The sequence below is a fragment of the Cololabis saira genome, chromosome 13 (genome assembly GCF_033807715.1).
Source record: "Cololabis saira isolate AMF1-May2022 chromosome 13, fColSai1.1, whole genome shotgun sequence".
In the NCBI taxonomy this organism is placed as follows: domain Eukaryota; kingdom Metazoa; phylum Chordata; class Actinopteri; order Beloniformes; family Belonidae; genus Cololabis; species Cololabis saira.
In genome coordinates, this window is record NC_084599.1 from 3,095,752 (window position 1) to 3,123,270 (window position 27,519).

General features: G+C 43.8%; 1 protein-coding gene across 1 annotated transcript in view; it reads right to left on the minus strand.

Annotated features, from left to right (window-relative positions):
* LOC133457663 (F-box-like/WD repeat-containing protein TBL1XR1) overlaps window positions 1-27,519 on the minus strand; it is a 100,685-nt gene that overhangs the window by 31,674 nt on the left and 41,492 nt on the right. The window contains exons 2-3 of the mRNA XM_061736961.1: window positions 27,359-27,431; window positions 4,558-4,659 (exon numbers count right to left, since the gene is read on the minus strand). Coding sequence (XP_061592945.1) covers window positions 4,558-4,615 — 58 coding nt within the window. The 5' untranslated portion in view covers window positions 4,616-4,659; window positions 27,359-27,431. The remainder of the gene's footprint in view (window positions 1-4,557; window positions 4,660-27,358; window positions 27,432-27,519) is intronic.

The following is a 27,519-nucleotide window of genomic DNA, read 5'->3' on the forward strand; positions in this document are numbered from 1 at the left end:
CCTGCGTATAATGATCAAATAATCGTTGCTCTGACCACATTTCTCGGGGGGGGGGGGGGGGGGCAACCTTCTCTTTCAGATGAATGGAAAGTGTGTCCTAATGTGTACCTGGTAGTGTGCGTGTGTGGTCAGATTTGGCCCTGGAGTAATCTTCCAGGTCCTCCTACCGCCACTAAAATCCACCAACTCTTTGGTTTTTCTTCACACAAGTATTAAGTATTAAGTAGTAATCCCTTTCACCATAAATGTCCTCCAAATCTGTTTGATTATCTGAAAGCTTTGTTGATCTTTAACCCGTTCTTATGCGGGGGCCCGCCCTCGCCCCCTCCAGGCCATATCCGGTGCACACTCACTCCAAAAGTTACAAAACTTGGTCATATACAAATCTTACAAACCTTGTACAAACCAAAGGTCTATTGGATCCTATCCAGTAAAGTATTTAGTCCAAAATACATTATTATACCAGTAAATATCCACAAACAGCCTCTTCATCTCCTCCGTGGTCGGAGAAGCACATGTTGTTTGTTTACAGGTCTGTAACTCCTCCGTCCTGCACGTTTTCAGACGGGAGAGCGCGATGCTAAAATGGAGCGTACGCTCTACATTGATTGACAGCTCATCCGGCCAATCAGGAGCTTCCTGTCCCCTCATCAGCCTGTGTTGGGGCGGGACGAGCACGTCCGGCTTTTGTCATGAGAAAAACCTCGGCAATTGCAGCATTCGCCCAGAAGATGGTGCCGTTGTAGAGCAAATGAAATGCTGAACACAACGATATAGATCTGTACGTGGTAAATTCAACGGTTCAAAAGTTATGCCCATGGGACATAATTGTTATAATAAAACTCTTTGTAAGACATATAGTCCAGTCAATCTGTGGTTCGACCCAGGGAAAATTGTAAAAAAAAATTGTAGTCTTACAAAAACATGTGTAAAATACTCATTTTTTGTAGTATTGTTATCAAATTTGAACTTGCACTAGATAAGGCTTCAGGCTGTGTCTCAATGTGTTTTAAAATCAATAAGTCACAGATTCACTAATCTGCAGACATCTGATTACAAAACAAATTTCCGGCTGAAATAAAAACCTTCTATTTCAGTGTGTTCAAACTGAGATTACTGAATTATAGTAGCAGTTACAGTGATTCTGACAGTTGGGGGAATAACTTCATAGTGTTACAAAAGAGACCAGAACCATCCATGAACTTCAAACGGTTCAAGAACAGCTTTACATTTACTTTGGGTAGAACTTGGATAGGCGTTTTGAGCGACTTTTACAAGTGCGGGAACAGGTTTAACGTTTCTTCTTCCCCTCCGTTCTTGCTGGAACACCGAGTCTCAGGCCCCCTAGGGTGACGTGTTGTGGTTTCCGGGTTGCCTGTACTGTAAGCTGGCAAATATCGTTGAGTCTTGTGACTATTGTCAGTCAGCCATGACTCTACAAAGCAAAGAGAGTGCATGCTGGTCCGTAATGCAGACACAGCGTAGCATCAACCTGACATTTATTTGGGGGTTTCTGCTGTCAACCTTTGAGCAGAAAGAGCCCACTCTCTCAAACCTTTGAAAAGGTTGTCTTCAATGAAAACAGAGCACATTTTCAGCAGTTTCGGTCTGAGTTTGGTGGAGTATTCTCCTGAAACGGCTTCAGCTTGAGTTAGAAATGACCTCCTTATTGCCTCCGACAACAGTGGGCTCTCTGTACTCGTCCTGTCAGATCTCAGGGCTGCATTGGACACCACAGAACACAACGTCTCATTACATAGACTCAAACTACTAAAGCAGCACAGGAGACTCTTTTAAATATCATTTCCAGCTTCCTTGAAGGAACATTTGTTTACTTCTTGGATGCTCAGTCTCGATCTTGCCATCTTCTACCCTACTATAGGCAGCAACAATTCAACTCAATTTTATTTGTACAGCGTCTAATACAACAAAAGTTGTCTCCAGACGCTTTCCAGAGACCCAGAACATGAACATAAACCCCCGAGCAATTATTACATAAACAATGGCAGGTAAAAACTCCCCTAGTGGGAGAAAAACCTTAAGCCAAACAGTGGCAAGAAAAACTCCCCTTTAGGAGGGAAGAAACCTGGACCAGGACCATAAGGGGGGACCCTCCTGCCGAAGGCCAGACTGGGGGTCAGGGACGGCAACAGCACAGCAGGCAGGTGGAAGCAGCAGCGGGATGACTGGGAGTGGGGACCGCAGGCAGGTGGAAGCAGTAACGGGATGACCGGGGATGGGGACCGCAGGCAGGTGGAAGCAGCAGCGGGATGACCAGGGGTGGGACCTATTGAGCTTTCTTGCTAACTTTCTTTGTGCTGCTTTAACTACAATCGAGGGCATAGACTAAGAAAACTATGGACTAAGCGTCAGCTTGCATGAGCCATTGGTTTCTAAACAGAGGTTTGAAGCCTCTCTTCCTTCACAGTGTGCAGCCATGTTGCTCAGCAAGCTTACAGGAACACACAGAAGGGAAAGGGCTGGCTGCTCCACTAACTACCCTATAGAAGGAAGCATGTTACCAAGCTCTGCTGCTGCATTGTAATGCTTAACCTCATCTTTTATTCATCTGCTATTGTTTTCTGAGCCATGTTTTATTTCTTATCGCAATTAAGAGTTGCACTTATGTTTGCAAGCTGCTATACAGATGAACCAGTGTTCAGGTGATTGTTTCAGACCTCAGTCACACAGTTCAATCCAATTCAATTTAATTTTATTGATATAGTGTCTATTACAACAAAAGTTGTCTCTAGACGTTTTCCAGAGACCCAGAACATGAACATAAACCCCCGAGCAATTATTACATAAACAATGGCAGGTAAAAACTCCCCTAGTGGGAGAAAAGCCTTAAGCCAAACAGTGGCAAGAAAAACTCCCCTTTAGGAGGGAAGAAACCTGGACCAGGACCTGGATCATAAGGGGGGACCCTCCTGCCGAAGGCCAGACTGGGGGTCAGGGATGGCAACAGCACAGCAGGCAGGTGGAAGCAGCAGCGGGATGACTGGGAGTGGGGACCGCAGGCAGGTGGAAGCAGTAACGGGATGACCGGGGATGGGGACCGCAGGCAGGTGGAAGCAGCAGCGGGATGACCAGGGGTGGGACCTATTGAGCTTTCTTGCTAACTTTCTTTGTGCTGCTTTAACTACAATCGAGGGCATAGACTAAGAAAACTATGGACTAAGCGTCAGCTTGCATGAGCCATTGGTTTCTAAACAGAGGTTTGAAGCCTCTCTTCCTTCACAGTGTGCAGCCATGTTGCTCAGCAAGCTTACAGGAACACACAGAAGGGAAAGGGCTGGCTGCTCCACTAACTACCCTATAGAAGGAAGCATGTTACCAAGCTCTGCTGCTGCATTGTAATGCTTAACCTCATCTTTTATTCATCTGCTATTGTTTTCTGAGCCATGTTTTATTTCTTATCGCAATTAAGAGTTGCACTTATGTTTGCAAGCTGCTATACAGATGAACCAGTGTTCAGGTGATTGTTTCAGACCTCAGTCACACAGTTCAATCCAATTCAATTTAATTTTATTGATATAGTGTCTATTACAACAAAAGTTGTCTCTAGACGTTTTCCAGAGACCCAGAACATGAACATAAACACCCGAGCAATTATTACATAAACAATGGCAGGTAAAAACTCCCCTAGTGGGAGAAAAGCCTTAAGCCAAACAGTGGCAAGAAGAACTCCCCTTTAGGAGGGTTCACAGGTAGAAAACTAAATGGTAAATGGCTTACACTTATATGGTGCTTTCCAGCTGTACTCCTACAGCCCCAAAGAGCTTTACACTGTAGACGTTCACCCACACACGCACACACGCACACACGCACACACGCACACATTCACACACGCACACACACCGGCTGTCAGCAGAGCTGCCGTACACGGCGCTGGCCTGACAACAACCGGGAGCAACTGGGGATTCAGTGTCTTGCCCAAGGACACTTTGGTGGACACAGGAGGAACTAGGACTGGAACCAGTGACCCTCAGGTTCATGGACCAACGCTCTACCAACTGAGCCTTCCCCGTAAAAACAAACATTAAACATTCACTTCATTCAGGTCACAGCAGAACGCTGACTATAGAACCACGGACTGATGGCAAAACCATACAAAGCACAAGGAACAGATTGTGTGCTGGTGTGTGTGTGCTGGTGTGTGTGTGCTGGTGTGTGTGTGCGTGTGTGTGTGCTGGTGTGCGTGCGTGTGTGTGTGCTGGTGTGCGCGCGTGTGTGTGTGTGTGTGTGTGTGTGTGTGTGTGTGTGTGTGTGTGTGTGTGTGTGTGTGTGTGTGCGTCTGTGTGTGCTGGTGTGCGCGTGTGTGTGTGTGTGTGTGTGTGTGTGTGTGTGTGTGTGTGTGTGTGTGTGTGTGTGTGTGTGTGTGTGTGTGTGTGTGTGTGTGTGCGTCTGTGTGTGCTGGTGTGCGCGTGTGTGTGTGTGTGTGTGTGTGTGTGTGTGTGTGTGTGTGTGTGTGTGTGTGTGTGTGTGTGCTGGTGCGCGTGTGTGTGTGTGTGTGTGTGTGTGCTGGTGTGCGCGTGTGTGTGTGTGTTACTGTACCTGACTCCTGTAAGTATCTGTAGACCAGGAAGTTGACCTCATCACTGCTAATGCTCATCTTTAATCTTGTTACACCATGAGGTCAGCACGCACACACCAGTCCTGGAAGACAGAGAGAGAGTCAGGTTCAGCAGGTTCATCACCGTCACCTCCAACGCACGTGATCAACACGTCAGGAAACCACGGCAGTCACGGGGATCAAACTCTTCCTTTAAGCTAAGACTAAGAGGATTTCCCCTCTGAGTGGTTGTGGTCTGCATTTTCCACCTGGCGTGGCCTGCAGGCTGCAGATAAGACCAGTATTAGAATAATAATAATAATAATAATAATAATGAATTTAACTTTACATTCAATGAATCTTAGCAGACTGACGGAAGCGTGGCTGCATATTGACCAAACTGCCCCTCCGACCACCAAACATTCAAACACATTCACACGGGGCAGCTGGGTAAGGTGTCTTGCCCAAGGAAACTACGACAGCAACTGGGACGGAGCGGGATTCGAACCGCCGATCTTCTGATCCTTGGACGACCCGCTCTACCACCTGAGCTGCTGCCGCCCCGTCGTACCAGCACAGGGAAGATCTCCCAGGCTGCAGCGCTGTCAGTCTGAGGCCACGTTTGCACATAGGATTTACAAAAACGGATATTTCCCCCTCTACGTTTTGAAAAATACCATCATTTACACAAACCTGCATAAATATCTGTTAAGGTGCTATGAGCAGCCAAACCTACAGGGGGCAGTGTAACGAGAAGATAAAGTCATGCTAGCCAATCAGAATCCTGGAAAAAACATCAACAAATGACACGAGTAACTTCCAGTTACTTCCAAGATGAACGAGAGTCTTTGGTTTGGAGTGACAGAGAAGTGGAGTTACTTTTAAGTGTGACGTTAGAATATAAAACAGATAAAATACAAGAGAATATTGACAGTTACAAACTAATTGTAACCACAGGTGTCACTCATGACGCTGGTGACGTTTCTGTCTCATAATGTGACGTTCTGAAGCCTAAATGTCCGTTTCTCTCCTTTTACAAGCAAACGTGAAGACGGATTTTTTACAAATCTCCACTTTTGGAGTTTTCAGAACTGATGGTTTTTGGTGACTTTGAGCTTCGTTTTCGTGTAAAAGAACGGCCGAAACGCATGAAAACACCACCGTTTTTGCTCCGTGTAAACGGGGCCTGAGAGAAAGACGTTGGTGGAAGCAGTCGGGGTTGAGCTGTGGTTGGACTGGAGTGCACATCAATCCATACAATTGATTTGATTTGAAGATTTTATTTCGAAGAAGCATGATAAAAAAAAAAAAAAAAGTTTAAGAAAACTCAAATATCCTATCTCAAAAAATTAGAATATTCTGGGAATCTTAATCTTAAACTGTAAACCATAATCAGCAATATTAAAATAATAAAAGGCTTGCAATATTTCAGTTGATTTGTAATGAATCCAGAATGTATGACATTTTTGTTTTTTTAATTGCATTACAGAAAATAAAGAACTTTATCACAATATTCTAATTTTCTGAGACAGTCCTGTATGCTAAAAGTAAAACTAGACTACTAAATAAATGTAAATATGTTTGTCCTAGAAAAGTCACAGTTGATCAATTTCTTCAACTGACATGTCCAGGTAATACACTTTCCCATGGATGCTCCAGTCTCGGCCTGAACTCTAAGGGCCCGATTTACTAAGATCCTAAATAAAGAGTACTAAATTGCGTGTGCACTGAAAAAGTTTGCGCGTGCTGTTGTTGCGTGTTTTGCGGGTGATCAACTAAGATTGCTTGCGCAATTGATAACAGGTGCAAACCTCAGTATTTAAATGAGGTGTTGCGTGTCTTACGGTTTGCGAGCGCAAACTTTGCGCCATGGAGAGTGGATGGAAAGCAGGATAGTCACAAGCGCAAAATGAAATTTGACGAATTGGAGTTAGAGACAGGGTCGGCGCCAGAGCAAATATTCAGAGGGGGCACGAGGCTTATTAGGGCGGGCACAAAATCAGTCCTGTAGGACAGCATTTTAAGGAAAAAAGTGCATTCTCACTGCTTTCCTATTAATAATCTGTCTAAAACATGTGGAGAAATAAAATCACTTAGGTGGAAATAATGCAAGGAAGCGCACATTTTACTTTGACTGAAAACGTTTTAGTCGTAACACACAACGAGGTCACATACATGTTTTCAATACATCAAGTTGATCCGTTCATGCCCCGACAGAGCGGGGGAACGGCAGGCAGCAGAGCCGGCTGTCAGAGCTGACAGCCGGCTCTGCTGCGCCGGGCGCGGCGCCGGGCGAAGCGCAAAGTGGGGCGCAGGTTTTTGTGCAGAGCGAAGCGACCGGTGTACAGAGCTAGATGGCAGAGTCTGGAAGTCAGGCTCTGTTGAAGGGGCTGACTGGACAGACTGCCACCGGGATGGCTGAGTCTGTGTTGGATGGAGAAGAGGATAGTGTAATGGAGGAGGATTTGTTTAAACTTGCTGCAAAGAGGAAAACACCAGAATCCGCAGTTGACAGTGAAAATGTGAACAAAATGTCTAAAAAAAGACTCAGTGTTCCCCCTCTGAGTTAAGCCTTTTTCACATAGAACGGGGTGGCGCAGACTCGGCGCAGAGTCCGTGCAGGTGGAGCAGAGTCGGCGGCGAGTGGGCGCAGACTCGGAGCAAAGCAGGGCGCGCAAATATAACTAAAAAAATTGTTTTTTTTGTAAATGTATTTTTTAAATGTAATTTACGAAGGATGATTTCACGTTCAATAAGATAAGTAATCAATAAAATACAAATTTGGCACAAAGGCTTGGCCTGCTTGTGGGCGAGTGGAGGGGGGCACATTAAAAGAAGGTGGCAAGATATAAACCTTCCTTTCGAACGTATTAAATACAGACGCAATCACAATACGCGCAACTACTTTCAGGCTTGGTAAATCTCATTGCGTGTGGTAAATTAACCTATTTGCATTTTCCCCTCCCAGTATTTAGCGCTCTCTGGCGGTTACGCCCCATATTGATTATTCATCAGGGCAAAAGTACTAAATGAATAGCGTGCGCTATTCTGCGGATTTCAGAGAAGCAGTCGTCTTTGCACGCCGTTAGTAGATCAGCTCGCACATTGGTTTGCGGGTGCTGTCAAGTTTGCACAGGTTTTTACGCACGCAAACCTTTAGTAAATCAGGCCCTAACAGAGTTAATACGGTTAATAACAAGGCATTGCATATTTTATATATCACTATGATTTTGCCATATCTGACCTATTGCATTGAAGTTTGGGAAAATGCTTGCAAAAATATACTCATGGCTTTTTTTTGTAAAATGAAAATAGACTAAGAATAATTAGTAGAAAACAATATAGTCATCCTTCAAATACATTATCCCTTCTTCCGGCTCTCGACGAAGGCGGACTCTTTTCTGCTCTTTCCCTTATCTGCCTGCCCTGCTACTGCTTTTGTTTGTCTCGTCTTCAGAGTCTCTTCTTTTTCACTCCTCCGAAACTCTACAATCATGGAATTGATTAACTCGTCTCTCAGCACAATTGACCAAATTTTTGCGACAAGAAGCCAGGGGGTAAGGGAGCCCTCTTGCCCCGATGGGACATTTTTTTCTGGATACACAACGGATTCCCACAAATACTGGAAGCCTTTGTGCCTCAAGATTCTGTCTGTCGAGGATGTTGAAGATGCCTTCATAATTGGATTTATGATAGCAGGATTTCTCTTGATCATCCTCTTGATAGGAGGAGGGGGATTCCTAGTATATCGACAAACGCGTAAGTCGTCGACAGCTGTTTTGGCTCTTTCAGAGCTGCCGGACGTGGCTGACGGGTCAAGCAAGGCGATCAACGCTCAGACTCTTACGTTGGGGGAGCAGAGCCGTAAGCTGGATGCGATTCTCGAACAGAATCGCAGGCTGGTGGCGGTCTTTGAGCTCATTGGCAAGATTGATAACACCCTGGAGAAGTTGGAAGCTCGGCTTGGCGGGAAGTGATCACAAATTCGTCTGATTGGAGTCACCATTGATGAACCAGGGACTGAAGGCAGACGGAAAATTACTGCTGCCTGTTTTCAATATAATTGTTCATTCTATCTGACAGAGCGGTCTTTGGCCGATCGCTCTGGTCACTACTACTAGGTCGTCCTCAGACGAGCCGTCCATCGTTGTCTCCAGTCATCCCGATTCTCCATACAACTTTCCAGTTCGCTGGTACTCTAGGCCCCTGCATCCTTCTTGAGTATGTCCACATATGTTGGTGTAGGACGTGTAGTCACAATCTTCCTGATGGAATGTAAACAAGGTGACTCTGCACCCACTACTAACCCTCCCCCTCTCCCACGAACACCTGTGGACCCCTGTTTTCAGAACTGTACCGAGCCGCCTGATAACATCAAGGACATTGGCTGAGCAGCTCTGGGCGAAGGTTCACGGACTCATCGCTTCACATACACTTACTTAATATAATATAAACACACACACCTCCCTCAATTCAACGCCTTCCTCGGCCCCTCCCTTTTATCAGCCCCCCCCCCCCCCCCCAACAGTCTCCGGGTTTCGACCGCCACGACGGCGATCACTTGGATGTACTGTGCCGGGACCCCCCCCCCCCACACACACACACACACCCACATGCACATGTTTTTTGCTCCTTGATACTGTGTATATACTCAGTGTGAAGATGTTTTTTTTTTCTCCTCCCCCCCCTATCCCAGTGTTACCCTTTGGAAAACAGGCGCACAATACCATTGTGCCGCCGCCGGTGTATCCGAAGTCAAAAACACAGTTTTCTAAGCTGACTTAATAAACTTGATTCTGATTCTGATTCAGTTAAAACTGTTGAAATTTCTTGAATTCATGGACCACAGAATTCTGCAAATTATGTGGAAAGAACATTTTGCCAATCAATATACAGAAAAAAAAAAGAGAAAACAAGTATAACTTAAAAGGAACAGAGATCTTTAAATAACCAAAATTCAGGACAAAGTTAATGGAACGTTGTGTTTCTGTAAAAGGTATCAGTTTATGGAACAATCTGGATAGAAGCCAAAGAATGCAAATCAAACATTAAAGCTGCAAGCAGCGATGAACGGGCCCTCGCGGATGCAATTTGCACCAATTAAGGTCAAGGACTCAAAACTAAGTCCGATGACACCACCCATAACTCTTTATGTCAAACCATTCAAAAGTTATTGCAGAAAATAGGGACTATCAAATATTGACCAATCAGAAGAAGGGGCGGGGCTAATTCAGGCCAATTATGGTCAAGGACTCAATACCGAGTCCAATGACACCACCCACATGTCTTTATCACAACCCGTTAAAAAGTTATGGCGGAGAAAGGTTTTCTAGGGGGCGCTGTTGAGCCGTTAGGCCACGCCCATTAATGCAAACCATGAAATATCACATTTATCGCCAGGCCTGGCTGAGTGATTTTCGTTCATGTACGTCAAACCGTATTGTGGGGCTTGAGGCACAAAGTTTTTTCTGTCTGGACCAATCAGATGAAGGTTGGGTGCGCTTTTTGGCGTCTACCGTCACCACGGTAACGCTTTTGACTGAGAAAAGTAATGCGCACCTGGGTGCACGTTACGATTCGGGCGAAGAAATGGCTGAATGAAGGCATAAATTGCGGCAAAATTACACGATTAATTCAAAATGGCCGACTTCCTGTTCGGTTTCGGCCATGGCGCCAAGACACTTTTCTTTAAGTTGTGCCATGATACAGGTGCGTAGCGATTTTCGTGCATGTACGTCAAACCGTATTGTGGGGCTTGAGGCACAAAGTTTTCTAGGGGGCGCTGTTGAGCCATTAGGCCACGCCCATTAATGCAAACCATTAAATATCACATTTTTCGCCAGGCCTGGCTTGGTGCAAAATTTGGTGACTTTTGGGCACGTTTAGGGGGGCAAAAAGGCCTAAAAAAAAAAAAAGTCCTACAGATACAATAGGGCCTTCACACTGTCAGTGCTCGGGCCCTAATCATTTTAATAATTATATAGATATAAGCTGCCCGGATTCTTATTTATATATTTAAAAGATAGGATTTCTAATCAAATAAACATGAGTCTGATCCTGTTAAGACTATATGTTAACCAGCAGTCAGTACATGGTTAACGGTTAACGGCAGGTGAATACAATGAAAATCCACTTCAGACAAGCATCCGTCCTACACCAGGTTGGAACTAAGGTTGGAACTGTGATGGCTGATGCTCTGATTGTTGTGTGCAGCGGTGCAGAAGACCAGCTCACTTCTATTTAAAGCCTCCGTCTGAGACCTATTTCCAGGAGCAGAAGGAGACTCAGGCATGAGGGCGCTGGGCGGGGTGATTAGGCGCTTACATACTGACGTTCTCTAACGTTTCCGTAATAGTGGGCACCGATTTGACTCCATTGGCCTTTACCTGCTGGCCGTGGGGAAAGGGGAAGATCCCGCCAACATGCATCCTAGGTGAAACCGGCATTCCGGGACGTCGTGTGGGTGACATAAAAGGGGTCAATCATGGTCATTGGCTTTAGTGTAGAGGGAATGTGCATGACGTCACAGATGGGACTTCACAGCAGGTTACGCACACTGAGTGGCAGAAAGACTGAGTGTGAGAAAGACTGACTACGTTTACATGCAGTCAAAATTCAGGTTATTGCTAATATTCCAGTTACTGAAACATTCGGAATATTCCGTTTACATGGTAATTAATCATTCAGGATATCAGGATCAAACCAGCGACGCACGGAGAACGTGATGACGCAATTCCCGTCATTTCTGCTTCTTCTTCCTGTATCCAAATCCAAAACAAATGCTGCTTCGCGCAACTTTTCTCTCACCTTCTTGTAAATCTTCTATCCCGGTACTTTCTACCGTCTACAAATGCAGAAATGTTCATATCCTTCATTACATTTATGAAGTGATTAGTCTCCTCCTGGTCTTGTGTTTCTCCGTGTTTATAAGAACTTCCTGGACTCAAAAGACCAGGATTCCTTGTGAACAGAGCATGTGCAGAAAACAAATTCCTGTTCCGTTTGATGGGGATATTCAGTTTAGCGCTTACATTACATTTTTTTTTTTTTTGTTTTGATATTTTTATTAGGGGGTAAGGCACAGTTGAACAGGAATAAACAAAAAAAGATATACAGTCTACCTCCTTTTTTTTTTTTTTGGATTAAGAACAGAACAAAAAATCCACACAAAATAATGACAAATACATGAAAATTATTATATTCTTATATATAAGTAATATTTAAGTATTAAATCTAAACAGTATGAATTAAAAAATAGATGAATAAAAAGGGGGAGAAAAAAAGAAAACAAAAAAAAATCCAAAGCAAAAAAAAAAAAAAAAAAAAAAAAAAAAAAAAAGAAAAGTAAATAAAAAGATAAATAAAAAGGAGGAAGAAAGAGAGGAATGAGAGAAGAGAGGGAGGGGGGGGATCCGTCAATCAGGAGGCAGGGACTGGAGAGAGTGGAAGAATGTAAGAAAGGGAAGCCACTTATTATAAAATTTGTTGCAACTACCCTTCAGTGAATATTTAATCTTTTCCAGCTTCAGAAAAAACATGGCGACTTCCAGTGGAGAAGAAGGTGGCGTCTTGCCAGTAAGGAAGTAAAAGCCAAAATGTCTATTTGATTTGAAGTAAACCGGCCATGGTCCTCTGAGAGCCCGAATATGGCAACATGGAGGGAGACTTTTATATTCACCGAGAGTATTTTTGACATGGTGTCAAAATACTCACTCACTCATCTCACTCATCTTCTCCCGCTTTATCCGTTACCGGGTCGCGGGGGCAGCAGCCTCAGCAGGGATGCCCAGACTTCCTTCACCCCAGACACTTCCTCCAGCTCTTCCGGGGGGAGTCCGAGGCGTTCCCAGGCCAGCCGAGAGACATAAGCCCCTTTCACACAGAGATTCCGCAATATTGGTGTAAAGAAGTCCTGCCAATACGCCGCCTTTGTTGGTTCACACAGAACCATACAACGCCGGCATAACGCCGCTCCCGTCTGTAAATTCACACAGCATGCCGGCGTTCCGCAATCAGAGGCGTGACGACAGCGTCAGTCCGACCGTCATGTCAGCGGCATGCCGGCTGTGTCATTCACACAGACCCCGTTTCGTCTCTGTGACGGCTCTGTGACTACCTCCGCTGCCGGCTTATTGGTGGGGCCACTTGGCCCCCCAATTCCGCCTCCGTGACTTTCACACAGAACAGCGAGGCGGCTTAAAGGCGCAACGTTCCCGCCTCGAACTGGCTGTGTGAAAGGGGCTATAGTCTCTCCAGCGTGTCCTGGGTCTTCCCCGGGGTCTCCTCCCGGTGGGACATGCCTGGAACACCTCCCTAGGGAGGCGTCCAGGAGGCAATGTCGCAGAGGCGTGTCAGCCAAGACAGCCCTACGACATCCAGAGACTTGAGGTACTCAGGGCGAATCTCATCCACCGTATTCCTTCCACCGTCCGACAATGTCCCCAGTCGAGGTCAACAGCTCCCCACCCACACCGTAAACGGTGCCGGCAGAGTACTGCTTCCCCCTTCTGAGGCGCCGAACGGTCCTCCAGAATTTCCTCGAGGCCGACCGAAAGTCCTCCTCCAGGTGTCAAAATAATTCCACCAAAAGCGAGAAAGTAGTGGGCAAGAGTAAAACATATGGGTTAAATTGCAGGACGAGGCATGACATTTGTGATAGATTGGGATAGATCTGTGAGAGTCGAGCTTTAGAAAAGTGGACTCTAAACAGTACTTTAAACTGTATAAGTGTAAGACGAGCGCAGGATGAACTTGTGTACATTTTTTTTTAAGAGCAGCGTCCCACCAGTCATCCTCCAAATTTAGATCCAGTTCATCTTCCCAGACAGCCCTAACTTTAATAACTGGAGAGAGATCGAAAGACAGAAGGTCATCGTAAACCTTAGAGATCAGTGATTTTTGAAGTGGATCATGGTTTAAAAGCACCTCCCACTGTAGAGTCGGCGGAGAGGATGGAAAAACTGGAAACAAAGCTTTAGCGCAGTGTCTAATCTGAAAATCTGAAATATCGAAAGAGATGAGAAGGCGGGAGATTAAATTCACCTGAGAGATCTGCAAAGCTGCGAAAGATACCATCCTTGTAAAGATCTCCAAAACTTTTCAGGCCCTTATTATGCCATATGAGAAAGGTTGAATCTGTAAGCGGAGGTCGAAATAAATGATTGTTCAGTAATGGAGCTAAAGTAGATGCTGACTTAAATTTGAAGTGTTTCCTAAATCGAATATTCGGGTTTTAAAAGGAGTAACCCAGGGGTCATATTGGGGTTTTTAAAAACCAGAATATAAGCAAATTGGTGTTATTCAAAGGGGTTATTGGTTTTTACATGGCCGTTGCAAATTTGGGTTATTGCCAATATTCGGGTTTTAAAAGGGTTATTGACTGCATGGAAACACAGTCACTGAGTGGCAGAAAGACTGAGTGGCAGCGTAAACTTTCAGTTTGAGCAACTCGAAAACATCTAAAATGAGAAAGCCAAAGACCAAATATTAATGTCCATGGACCACTGGTTCTTGGGGTAACTGTACCAAATATTAATGTCCATGGACCACTGGTTCTTGGTAACTGTACCAAATATTAATGTCCATGGACCACTGGTTCTTGGGGTAACTGTACCAAATATTAATGTCCATGGACCACTGGTTCTTGGGGTAACTGTACCAAATATGAATGTCCCTGGACCACTGGTTCTTGGGGTAACTGTACCAAATATTAATGTCCATGGACCACTGGTTCTTGGGGTAACTGTACCAAATATTAATGTCCATGGACCACTGGTTCTTGGTAACTGTACCAAATATTAATGTCCATGGACCACTGGTTCTTGGTAACTGTACCAAATATTAATGTCCATGGACCACTGGTTCTTGGGGTAACTGTACCAAATATTAATGTCCATGGACCACTGGTTCTTGGGGTAACTGTACCAAATATTAATGTCCATGGACCACTGGTTCTTGGGGTAACTGTACCAAATATTAATGTCCATGGACCACTGGTTCTTGGTAACTGTACCAAATATTAATGTCCATGGACCACTGGTTCTTGGTAACTGTACCAAATATTAATGTCCATGGACCACTGGTTCTTGGTAACTGTACCAAATATTAATGTCCATGGATCACTGGTTCTTGGGGTAACTGTACCAAATATTAATGTCCATGAACCACTGGTTCTTGGTAACTGTACCAAATATTAATGTCCATGGACCACTGGTTCTTGGGGTAACTGTACCAAATATGAATGTCCATGGACCACTGGTTCTTGGGGTAACTGTACCAAATATTAATGTCCATGGACCACTGGTTCTTGGGGTAACTGTACCAAATATTAATGTCCACGGACCACTGGTTCTTGGGGTAACTGTACCAAATATTAATGTCCATGGACCACTGGTTCTTGGTAACTGTACCAAATATTAATGTCCATGGACCACTGGTTCTTGGTAACTGTACCAAATATTAATGTCCATGGACCACTGGTTCTTGGTAACTGTACCAAATATTAATGTCCATGGACCACTGGTTCTTGGGGTAACTGTACCAAATATTAATGTCCATGGACCACTGGTTCTTGGGGTAACTGTACCAAATATTAATGTCCATGGTAACGCTGGGCGATAATCGTTTATTAGATCTCGATCTCGATTCAGACACTAATGCGATCTCATTTTTAATAAGATCGAATCACAGCGATTCTGTGACGTCGCGCTGCATTATTTATTTATGTTCCTTCCTTCTGAATCATCCCAGGCAGCAAAAACTAAAAGTTGTGTGGTTGTGTTCTGTGTCCGTCTCCTCTTCTTGTCATGATCATGTGCAAACACCCCGTTGCTATGGCAACACGCACTCATTTACTGCACGTGTGTGTGGTAGAGCCCTGCGCGGGACTGATTTTTTCATCCCGCTCCCGCCGCATTTCTGACCATTACCGCCCGCACTGTGTGTGTTCCGCTCCCGCAGTGTTTTCATCCGCTCCCGCTGCATTTCTGACCATTACCGCCCGCACCCGCAACGTGTGTGTTCCGCTCCCGAAGTGTTTTCATCCGCTCCCGCCTGCTCCCGCAAAACTCGCATTTTCCGCACGCATCAATTATGTGATTGTGGTTACAGCAACGAGAGTAGGTTGTGAGTGGCTCAAATAAGACTAATAAATAACATAAAATAAACAATGTTAATGAATGAAACGAATTACTGTAATTTAACAAATGAATCGCTTGGCCATTACATTGCTGTGGAGGAAGAGAATGCTGCTGACCGACTGAGGTCCCAATCCTGTGCGTCTCTCTTCCAAGATGCGCCCACAGACACTAAATGCAGTTTCTCCAAATATCTGACTGGCCTTGCTTTGTAAAGATCTTATTTTAGGTTCTTTTTCACGTCATTTATTTCCATCTGGTTGCTAGACTACATCCCGATCCCGCAGGGGGTTTTTTTGTCCGCACGCTCCGTTCTATAATACATCCATTGGCTCCCGCCCGCAGCAAAATTCAAACCGCCCGATCCCGCGAGATTTGCGTTGGGTCCCGCGACAAGTCAAGACAAGTTTACATTTTGAGATGGCAAAGCTTGTTTTCAAGTTTACATTTTGATATAGCAAAGCTGCAACAGTGCAACTTATGTTCAGCAGCAGCACTGACACTGAGGCAGCATTACAGTAAGCTTTTGTTACTTACCGGTATTCATTTTCGCTTACCAAAGAGACTTGAGTAGTTGGTCAAGTAGTGAGTGAGAGCACTTTAATTTGATGTTTGATTTTATGTATTATATACTATGTGAGCAGCACTGACTGAGTAATGTGACTGTTTAATGAAGCCACAGTAGTTTACTTGCAGTTTGTTGTTGTTCATTTATGTTTCTCCCACTGTTGTTGCCTGCTACCTTGCAAGTAGTTGAATGAAAAAATAAATTTTTCATGGAAAAATGAAAATCGTTTGAGAATCGTATCGTAGATCTAGATTCTTGTGGAGAAAAATCGAGATTCTCATTTTGGCCAGAATCGCCCAGCACTAGTCCATGGACCACTGGTTCTTGGGGTAACTGTACCAAATAGTAATGTCCATGGACCACTGGTTCTTGGGGTAACTGTACCAAATACTAATGTCCATGGACCACTGGTTCTTGGGGTAACTGTACCAAATATTAATGTCCATGGACCACTGGTTCTTGGTAACTGTACCAAATATTAATGTCCATGGACCACTGGTTCTTGGTAACTGTACCAAATATTAATGTACATGGACCACTGGTTCTTGGTAACTGTACCAAATATTAATGTACATGGACCACTGGTTCTTGGTAACTGTACCAAATATTAATGTCCATGGACCACTGGTTCTTGGTAACTGTACCAAATATTAATGTCCATGGACCACTGGTTCTTGGTAACTGTACCAAATACTAATGTCCATGGACCACTGGTTCTTGGTAACTGTACCAAATATTAATGTCCATGGACCACTGGTTCTTGGGGTAACTGTACCAAATATTAATGTCCATGGACCACTGGTTCTTGGGGTAACTGTACCAAATATTAATGTCCATGGACCACTGGTTCTTGGTAACTGTACCAAATATTAATGTCCATGGACCACTGGTTCTTGGTAACTGTACCAAATACTAATGTCCATGGACCACTGGTTCTTGGTAACTGTACCAAATATTAATGTCCATGGACCACTGGTTCTTGGGGTAACTGTACCAAATATTAATGTCCATGGACCACTGGTTCTTGGTAACTGTACCAAATATTAATGTCCATGGACCACTGGTTCTTGGGGTAACTGTACCAAATATTAATGTCCATGGACCACTGGTTCTTGGTAACTGTACCAAATATTAATGTCCATGGACCACTGGTTCTTGGTAACTGTACCAAATATTAATGTCCATGGAATACTGGTTCTTGGTAACTGTACCAAATATTAATGTCCATGGACCACCGGTTCTTGGGGTAACTGTACAGGTCACTGTCAAGTCCAACTGACTTTAATTTAAGCCGATAATCGGCTGTTATCCCGTCTTCTCCACTAGTTGCAGCTGTTTTTACCACTCAGTGCCAGTACTCAGTACCACTCAGTGCCTCTATTACTGGCTTAATAATCTTTTTCGGAATAAAGCCTAGTGGAGGAGTAGAGCTGTCAGCTTCCTTCATATCGTTCAGGTCGTACAGAAGTGTGTGTAAGCATGCGTGTGAGGCACGTGGTAGGGTATGTGTATTCGTCACGGTTCGGTGCACGCAATCACACGGATACGCCTGAGTGAGTATTTAGAAAAAAAGTTGAGTCCTTGCGTCAATCCAGGTAGTGGTAATGAGCCTGAAAGCTGCCAGCAACCCACATCACTGAAGAAGAAGAATGGAGAGTGTGGAGTTAGAAGAGCCGCTGGCTTGGTTTAAATCACGTATGGGAGCATTTGGGTTTCCCAGTACAATGTAAGGGGGGGGGGACGCGTGGTGGACCGGACACACACCTTCTGTTTTACTGAGGTGGACAGGCAGGACATCTAATCACCCAACATGTTGGGTCGGTATCACCCAACATGCTAATCAATAAGACAACTGCCAGCATAGAAATATTATGTGTATATATATATACATATATATATATACATATATATATATAGTGGGGCAAAAAAGTTTAGTCAGGTTATTCCACTTAAAAAGGCCTGTAATTTTCATCACATGTAAATCTCAACTGTGAGAGACAAAATGAAAAATAAAAATCCAGAAAATCACATTGTCTGATTTTTAAAGAATGTACTTGCAAATTATAGTGAAAAATAAGTATTTGGTCAATAACAATAGTTCATTTCGATACTTTGTTATATACCCTTTGTTATCAATGACAGAGCTCAGAGGTTTTCTGTAAGTCTTCACAAGGTTTTCTACACTGTTGCTGGTATTTTGGCCTGTTCCTCCATGCAGATCTCCTCTAGAGCAGTGATGGTTTTGTTTTTAAACCATTTTGAATAAGAAATGTTTTTTATTGTAAAGTAAAAAGGAGTGAGTTAAATCCCAACCTTGTGAATCAGAATAAAATCAACTGATGTAATACTCAGAACCGGTGTTTGTGGTCCAACAACAGAAGAAACAAACTGCAATCTGCACATGGCTGTCCCAGCTTCCTTCCTCTCCCCGGGTACGGCTGTGTTCAGCTCTGCCTCAGCGGTTTCTGTGAGGTTTATGTGAGGTCACGGAGGCCCGTCTCCATGGTGACGGATGGCGGGATGGAAACCTTGCCAGGAAGGCCTTACTTGACGGCGGTTGAAGCCGGTGTGAGTGCAGCAGGTGAATCAGAGGTGGTTATCTCTCCACAGCTGCTGGGCCGCTTCACATTAGAAGCCGTTATCTGAGTCGGAGCACCCATCACTTTAAGGGCCAATCCCAATACACCCCCTACATTCTACCACTAGCCCTCCCTCACTACCACTAGCCCTAAAAATGAAGCCACAGATTTTAGGGCCCTTTTAATCTTCCCAGGGCCCTGTCCCAATACTCCCACTACTCCTGCTTTTCAGCACTACCCCTAAATTTTGCTTGCTACGTCACTGCGTGGTTTACGTTCAGGTACTTAAGCGACTGCGTAGTTACGTTTGCACATACGTCACACCATATCAGGAAGCCCAGAGATAAAAGCCGTTTTAATTTCAGCTGTAGCGCTGTTAATATGCCACTTTATTAATTTTTAATATTTTTGTTATATTTTTTTATATTTTCAGGCATAAAAATAACGTAATAGCGTTAAGATCCCCAACCTGGGCTCAGTTTATCCAAATAACGCCTGTTAAGAAATTTGCTCCGACGTTTTCGGGATGAGAAGAGCCGCCGGCTCGGGAACTGATTTATGGTTCTGCGTTAAATCGACGCAGAGCCTACGGCGTACGGTACGGCGTACGGTACGGCGTAGGGTACGGCGTAGGGTACGGCGTAGGGTACGGCGTAGGGTACGGCGTAGGGTACGGCGTACGGTACGGCGTAGGGTACGGCGTAGGGTACGGCGTAGGGTACGGCGTAGGGTACGGCGTAGGGTACGGCGTAGGGTACGGCGTAGGGTACGGCGTAGGGTACGGCGTAGGGTACGGCGTAGGGTACGGCGTAGGGTACGGCGTAGGGTACGGCGTAGGGTACGGCGCGCGTCGCTGCGTAACCTGAAAAGACTTCGCAACAACGAGCAAGCGAGTAATTATGTACATTCACTGAGTGACTATTATGAAAGTAAAATATATATTTCTCGCTAGAAATGTAATCAAAACGCATTTTTATGCAGAAAATAACTCAAAATATTTATTTTATTCACTAAAAAATAAGAAATGTCCGCCATGTTTTTTTTTTTGATTCAGTCTGCAAATGACGACGAAAAGCATTCTGGGAAATTTCTGTGGCCCTCGGTCAGCTAGTGAACATCTGAAAACCCTCGCTCTGAAGGGCTAGATTCATACACACTAGCCCTCGTTATGTCCACTCCCCCTACATGCAAAGAGGAATTGGGACACCACTACCCTCACGGGAACGCGCAAAATTTAGGGATAGGACTGAAAAATAGGAGTAGGGGGGGGATTGAGACTGGGCCTTACACTTAACCACGCACAGCGGCTTATTTGCTTATTATTTCACACTATGGCATCCATGGTGTGACAGGTCCATTAAAGCAAGAGTAAAGAACCCAAAAATGAAAAGGAACAGGAGGTTAAAGTTTGGGCTGCTCATTCAGTGCTCTCTCTACAGCAGCCAGTAAAAAGACAGCTGTTACACCAGCATTCTTCAGATGCCATGGCGATGCTGTATGTAGTACAGAAAATATCACAGGGCTGAAATAAAGAACCAAGTTGCAGCGAGTCAGAGCCCACAGAGAGCAGGAGCGACTCTCAGACAGCTCCTGCATTTCTCAGAGCGTCTACAACCGTTCACCCATTAGTCTGGACAGTGATGAATGGCTGAAACCCCCCCAACTCAATCTCTTCCAGTGACCTAGTTTCAGAGTTGTGTCATGTTTCTCGTGCATCAGTTATCGTCACTTTTCAGCCGTCACAGAAAGGTGCATTTCAGCAGTCTCTTTAGAAAGACATCAAATATAGTGTGGATAAAACCAGAGTGAAGCATCAAAATAGACTTTGCGAAATGCCAAAATAATTTTTTCTTTATGTTTTAACACAACTGGCAGTTCAGCTTTCTATATGTTACTAAAGTAGTGAAATTCATGAGTCATATTACAACTGTGCAAAAAGGCTGTAATTGTTATTAGGGCCCGAGCACTGACAGTGAAGGCCCTGTTGTATCTGTAGGGATGTTTTTATTTTCCTCCTTCTCCTTTTTCTTTTTCCGACAAAATGAGGGCCTTTTTTCCCCCTAAACGTGCCCCGAAAGTCAACAAATTTTGCACCAAGCCAGGCCTGGTGAAAAATGTGATATTTCATGGTTTGCATTAATGGGCGTGGCAAAATGGCTCAACAGCGCCCCCCGGAAAACTTTGTGCCTCAAGCCCCACAATACGGTTTGACGTACATGCACAAAAATCGGTACACACCTGTATCATGTCACAACTTAAAGAAAAGTCTCTTGGCGCCATGGCCGAAACCGAACAGGAAGACGGCCATTTTGAATTAATCGTGTCATTTTGGCGCAATTTATGCCATTTCTTCGGCCGTTAATACGGCCCGAACCGTAACGTGCACCCAGGTGTGTTATACATCAAAATGTGCGTCTCCACCCTGCGACTACGCGCATTACTTTTCTCAGTCAAAAGTGTTACCGTGGCCACACTAGACGCCAAAAAGCGCGCCCACCCTTCATCTTCATCTTCATCAATGTGTCAGGGTCAATGGGGTGAAGTCAAGCCTTCATACTAACAGCATGGGAGTACCACAAGGGTCTGTACTCGGACCACTGTTGTTTTCCATGTACATTAATGACTTACCAAACTGCTGTCCGCGTGTCAACTGCCAGATGTATGCTGATGACACTGTCATCTACGTGTCCGCAAAAACACCAAGCTTGGCAGGCGAGCAGCTGACACAGGCACTACTAAACATTCTTAAATGGCTTGAGCTGTCATATTTAACTCTTAATGTAAAGAAAACTGTCTCCATGTGTTTCTCTATACGTGATAGGGCTGCTAATGACGTATTTGAGGTATGGATCGACCAGGAAAAAATTTATGTAGTGACCGAAGTCAAGTACCTAGGCATTATTCTGGACAAGAATTTAAAATTCAACAGTCAAGTTAAGCAAATTTCCAAGAAGGTCAAACCAAATCTAAATGTATTTCGTTATATTCGAAGGAATTTGTCATGTCAAACTGCTCGATTATACATGCATGCAATGATCTTTTCACATTTGTCATATTGCATCACATCATGGTCATTTGCCTCTCAAACAACTCTAAAACCTATAACATCCTTATACAAGCAGGCAATAAAAATTATGGATCAGAAACCTATGAGATGGCACCACTGTGAAATTTTAAGAAAACACAACCTTTTAACTTTTGAAAACTTTGTGAATTTTAGTAGTCTTAAACTGGTTTTTAAATGTTTATATAATCATGTTTCACCCCTGTTCTCTGAAGTGGTTATTAGGCATCAGAGCTCTGGTAGAGTAACCACACGGGCCTGCACCAATGGTGACTGTCGTATCCCAAAGTATAAGACCTCTTTTGGTGAGTCGGTTTTTTCTGTGAAGGGTGCAAAACTCTGGAATTCTTTAACGACTAATTTAAAATTAGAAACGTGTGGCAATATTTTCAACAGAGGACTCAAACTATGGCTCAAGTCTAAACAACAGTGCCTACTAGTGCTGGGCGGTATGACCAAAAATCTATATCACGGTATTTTTCAAAATTATATCGGTTTCACGGTATATCACGGTATTTTTTTTTTTCATGCACAACTGGGTGTTAACCACATTTTCTAATGATTTGGAAAGGAATTGCTGCAGTAAATTGGCTTAGAATGGCCTATTTTACTGTCATGAGGACGAAATATTGTAGAAAAACATTAATGTCCACACTAGTATAAATACAGGTTTGCATGCCCTCACAAAATGATGCCGTTTACAATGAGGTGGCGGCACTTATGATTCTAATGTAGGGCTGAACGATTTTTGAAAATAATCTAATTGTGATTTTTTTTTTCCTCAATATTGCGATTTAATATGCGATTATTTTTTTCAAGGTCCTGTTCTCATGTATTTTACAACTACACAAGTCTGTCTCAAGTAGATTTTCACTTGAAATAAGTAGAAAAATCTGCCAGTGGAACAAGATTTTTTTGCTTGTAATAAGAAGATAAATCTTGTCCCACTAGCAGATTTTACTACTTATTTCAAGTGAAAATTTACTTGAAACAGGTGAAAATGCTCAAATAAGTTATTTTTCTGGTGTTATTTTTCTGGTGATGACTCTAAATGTTGAAATAGCAGTAAAACCACATTCATTGATGAAATGACATAAGGGATGGAAAGGAGGGATGGCAGTTTTACAGGGGGGATGATTTGGACCGTTTTTATTTCGGGGGGGGATGATTTGGACCGTTTTTATTTCGGGGGGGGGGATGATTTGGACCGTTTTTATTTCAGGGGGGGTGATTTGGACCGTTTTTATTTCAGGGGGGGTGATTTGGACCGTTTTTATTTCAACTCGAGTACTGCTCACAGGGAAATCAGCTCCGCCTCGATTCAACGCGGAACCATAAATCAGGCTTCACAGCGCGACTCACTGTGCGCCCGGCTCGTACTCCTCGCCGCGCGCAGCTCATATATTTAATAAATGTATAAAGCCCATATATTTATAAAGCCTCACTTGGCCGAGCCCTAAGGCTGAGGCCATGGTAGATTTAGGTTACACGCGGTACTGTTGACTTTTCCCTGCCGGCTCTGCTCACTGCTCACTCGCTAAACAGTCCCCACAAACAGGGTCCAGCGGCGCAGCGTTCCGCCGCGCTGCGCGGCGCTCCCAACGTTGTGTGCGCTACTCACCGGTATTACGGTATATGAAAAATTCATATCATAAGAAAAATAAACACCGGTATTCGGTATGAACCGGTATACCGCCCAGCACTAGTGCCTACATGAATAGGTCAGGTCTGGTTCTGCTCTTGAATGTTGTCTTCGCTTTATATCTTATGTCATCCTCTAATTTTATTGTATATCTTATTGTATTGTATTTATATTATTTTTTTAAAAGCCTCCTGTGGACAAGTGTTGCAAATTAGCATGTATGCTAAAACACTCAAACAGTGCATTTGGTTTGTCCTATGTTATTGTGATGTCCATACCAAATAAAGAAATATAATAATAATCTGATTGGTCCATATTTGATAGTTCCTACTTTCTGCCATAACTTTCGAATGGTTTCACATAAAGAGTCTTGGTGGTGTCACCGGACTCGGTTTTGGTATCAAACCATTTTGAGAATGGTTTGATAAAGAGACTCGTGGGAAAATATTTTTCTTATTTTTGTGAGGGGGATATATATTGTTTTTCTGCACTACCTTGTTCTCTATAGCTGATATAACATGAATTACTCCTATGTGGGATCAATAAAGTTCTTATTTTTGCCATCTGAGAAAATTAAATATATTATATTTGGTGCCTAACTGTTTCCCAAGTATATTAGTGCGTGTGTGAATGAATAAATGAGACGTAAAGCGTACATTTCTTTGTAGAAAGGAGCTTTATGAAAATAAGTCCATTTACTTGTATTAGTTTACAGCGCAGTCTTGAACATCCAATATGGCGGCGACATTAACGTATCACAGCAGCGGGGAGGAACACTCGATGCGGCGTCTACGTTTATATGTCTATGGTTGCACCCCCATGCGGCTGGCGCAGGTTCCAATCCCTGTCTGCCCTTTGCTGCCCAACACACCAGCCTTTTACAGCTTAACACCCTGCACCCAGAAATCCTCTGGTAAGTCTGAACTGACTTTCACAAGGCCACCTGCCAACACGGTGGTGTCACATGGAGGAATCTCAGCTCAGCCTAACAACTAATCAATAGCACTAAGCTACGCACTAAATAATAATAATAATAATAATAATAATAATAATGCATTAAACTTGTAGAAACTTTCCATTCAATGAATCTCAAAGTGCTACACTTAGACCATTATTCATTCATACACATCCTGACTGGTGGTGGTAGCTACGTTTGTAGCCACAGCTGCCCTGGGGCAGACTGACAGAAGTGTGGCTGCCATACCGCGCCTAACGGCCCCTCCAACCACCACCAACATTCATACACACTCAAACACATTCACACGGGGCAAGGTAGGTAAGGTGTCTTGCCCAAGGACACTACGACAGCAGCTGGGACAGAGCGGGATTCGAACTGCTGACCTTCTGATCATTGGACGACCCGCTCTACCACCTGAGCTGCTGCCGCCCCAAATAATGATATCAGAGCATAAAGAAGCTATAATGATCACCAGGGAGAATCTTAATTGTTACTTCAATAGTCTTTAATAAGTCCAGAGGTGTAAATGTTGTAGGCACCAGTTCAGTCCGGCGAGCCCCACCCATGTATGATTGTGTATTGATCTGTGTGTCCATGAAAGTTGAGCGTGTGTGAGTTAAAGTGGGTGTCGTTTAAAGCTGCTACATGCAGATCTGCAACAGTAGGAAAAGTGAGTGCATGTGGCAACATACAGTATATTCAGGCTTTCACCAAGAGGAAAACATGCGTAAAAGACAAATCTATTAGTGGTTTATATTATTTTCAAAATAATCTAATTGCGATTTTTTTCCTCAATATTGCGATTTAATATGCGATTATTTTTTCAAGGCCCTGTTCTCATGTAGTTTTCAACTACACAAGCAATAAATCAGTCTGTTTTATAATAAACAATGTCAGATTTATATAAAGCACAGATTACAACAATAAAGAAAACAGATCGTTGGCTTTACCTCTTTAACACGTGTACACACGTCTGTACACACCAGTGTTATGGATCGTTCTCTCTGAACCCAATCACACGACACCAAACCGGGTTAAACTTTAGCCAAAACGAGGCGTAGTTTAATAGAAAAACACAGAAAAAATCCCACAGGGAACAAAAAAACCTTCCTCACAGGAAACTCAGAACTTCTTCACAAATAACAGGGAGAAAAAACCACCAGCAAACTAACAAACAAACCAACAAAGCTCAGAGTTAACAAAACGAAGCAGCAATGAACAAACGGTAGCCGCTCTTTAACCTTTAACCTCTCCTCCTGATGAGCTGACGGGCTGCAAACCAGGTCACGTGACCAGATCACGTGACTGGTCAAATCGCAGCCTTTGCGGTTAGAAAATCTTGTTTTATCACATCGCGATATTATCGCAAATACAATTAATGGTTCAGCCCTAGTATATATTGAGGAGCGGCTGCAACGATATATATTCATTCTCAACAAGTTAACAACAATAACGTACGTGGATCTGGTCCAACCTTTCTCAGAACTTGAACCAGAACATGAAACAACAACCAGCTGCGGCTTAGCCCTTTAATAAGAGACAAATGCAATGTGCTCAGTCATTCCTTAAGACAACAGGGTGTTTGATTGTTTTTCAAACAACATTATCATTGGGTGCGTTTACATGGGAAGTTTAATTCCTCTTTAATTCAGAATTAAAATTAAATCCGATTTAAAACGATTAAAAAAAGACCACGTAAACACCTAAAGCTTGAGTTATGGTTCTGCGTCAAAACGACGCCGTGCCTACGGTGTGTGGTACGCGTCGCGCAGACCACACGCCGTCACTGACGCCGTCACTGACCTGCACCTCCCAAAAATTGTAACTACGCGTCGATGCGACGCAGACCAAACGCAGACGAGAGGGCTGTGATTGGTTCGCTTGGAAGCAACGCATTTCCGGTTTCCGGTTTGAAGCAGTCGTGAACTATCAGCCTCTTTTCTTCGTTTATGTGTGATTTTTTTTGTTTTGTTTTTTTGCACAATAGTTGTCCTTATCTCTTTGATTCACTGTGACCGGGAAAGTCGGATAAACCATTCAGGAAAAGATCGCTAACTAGCGGTCGCGGGGGGTACTGCACCACGGAGAAATGGAGTGACGGAGAAGTCCGAAGGTTCACGACGGCGTCACGGTGACGGCGTCACGGTGACGGCGTAGGCACGGCGTCGATTTGACGCAGAACCTTAATTCATGCTTAATTCCGAATCAAAATGGCCATTCCGAATTAAACTTAATTCAGAAGTAAGTGGCTGGTTTAAGTATACATGTACACACTCATTCCGCCTTAAATTAATTCCGGTCTTTCTTTCTGCTCGTTCCCTCGCCCGTCTGTCTCCATGATCTTATATTCCACGCTGGGCTGTTTTTCCAAACAAAGTTTCAAGATGCAGCACGCAGTAAACGCTAGTCAAGAGCAGAGACCATTTATTTAATAAATAGAAATCATTAAAAGAACAGATGGAAACAGGAAACATCAAAATTGTGAGATTTTCAAAGTTGTAGGTTGTAAGTTAGTTTTTCTTCCGGTAGTTTAACTTCCGGTCCCCCCCCTATCCAATCAGAACCTTCCCAACCCCCAGACCTGGAGAGGAATTGGAGAAAGACCATCAAACGTGTTTTCCATGCAAACCTCAATTCAGAATTACTATTTCCATGTAAACTCGAAGGAAAATAGTTTAATTTGGAATTATTTAATTCGGAATAATTAATTCCGAATTAAAAACATCCTGTAACCGTGGCCACTGAAGGGCTGACCAACATGGGCTGCCTTGTCAGAGAGTTGGGAGTATTCCGTGTCCTCCTTTGAAAGGTGAAGTGTGCACTCACATGTCAAACGTTTGGGCTTCAGAGTACTCACCACAGTAGTAAGTCCGTATGCACTCTGCACCACCAACACACTCAGTCGGGACTTTGTAGCATGGGCTCAGAACCTGCAACCAAAGAGTCAAAGGCTTTAAAATCAGATCTGAGAAGCTAAAAATCACAATGACATTTTACAGAAGTCACTTTTTGTAATAC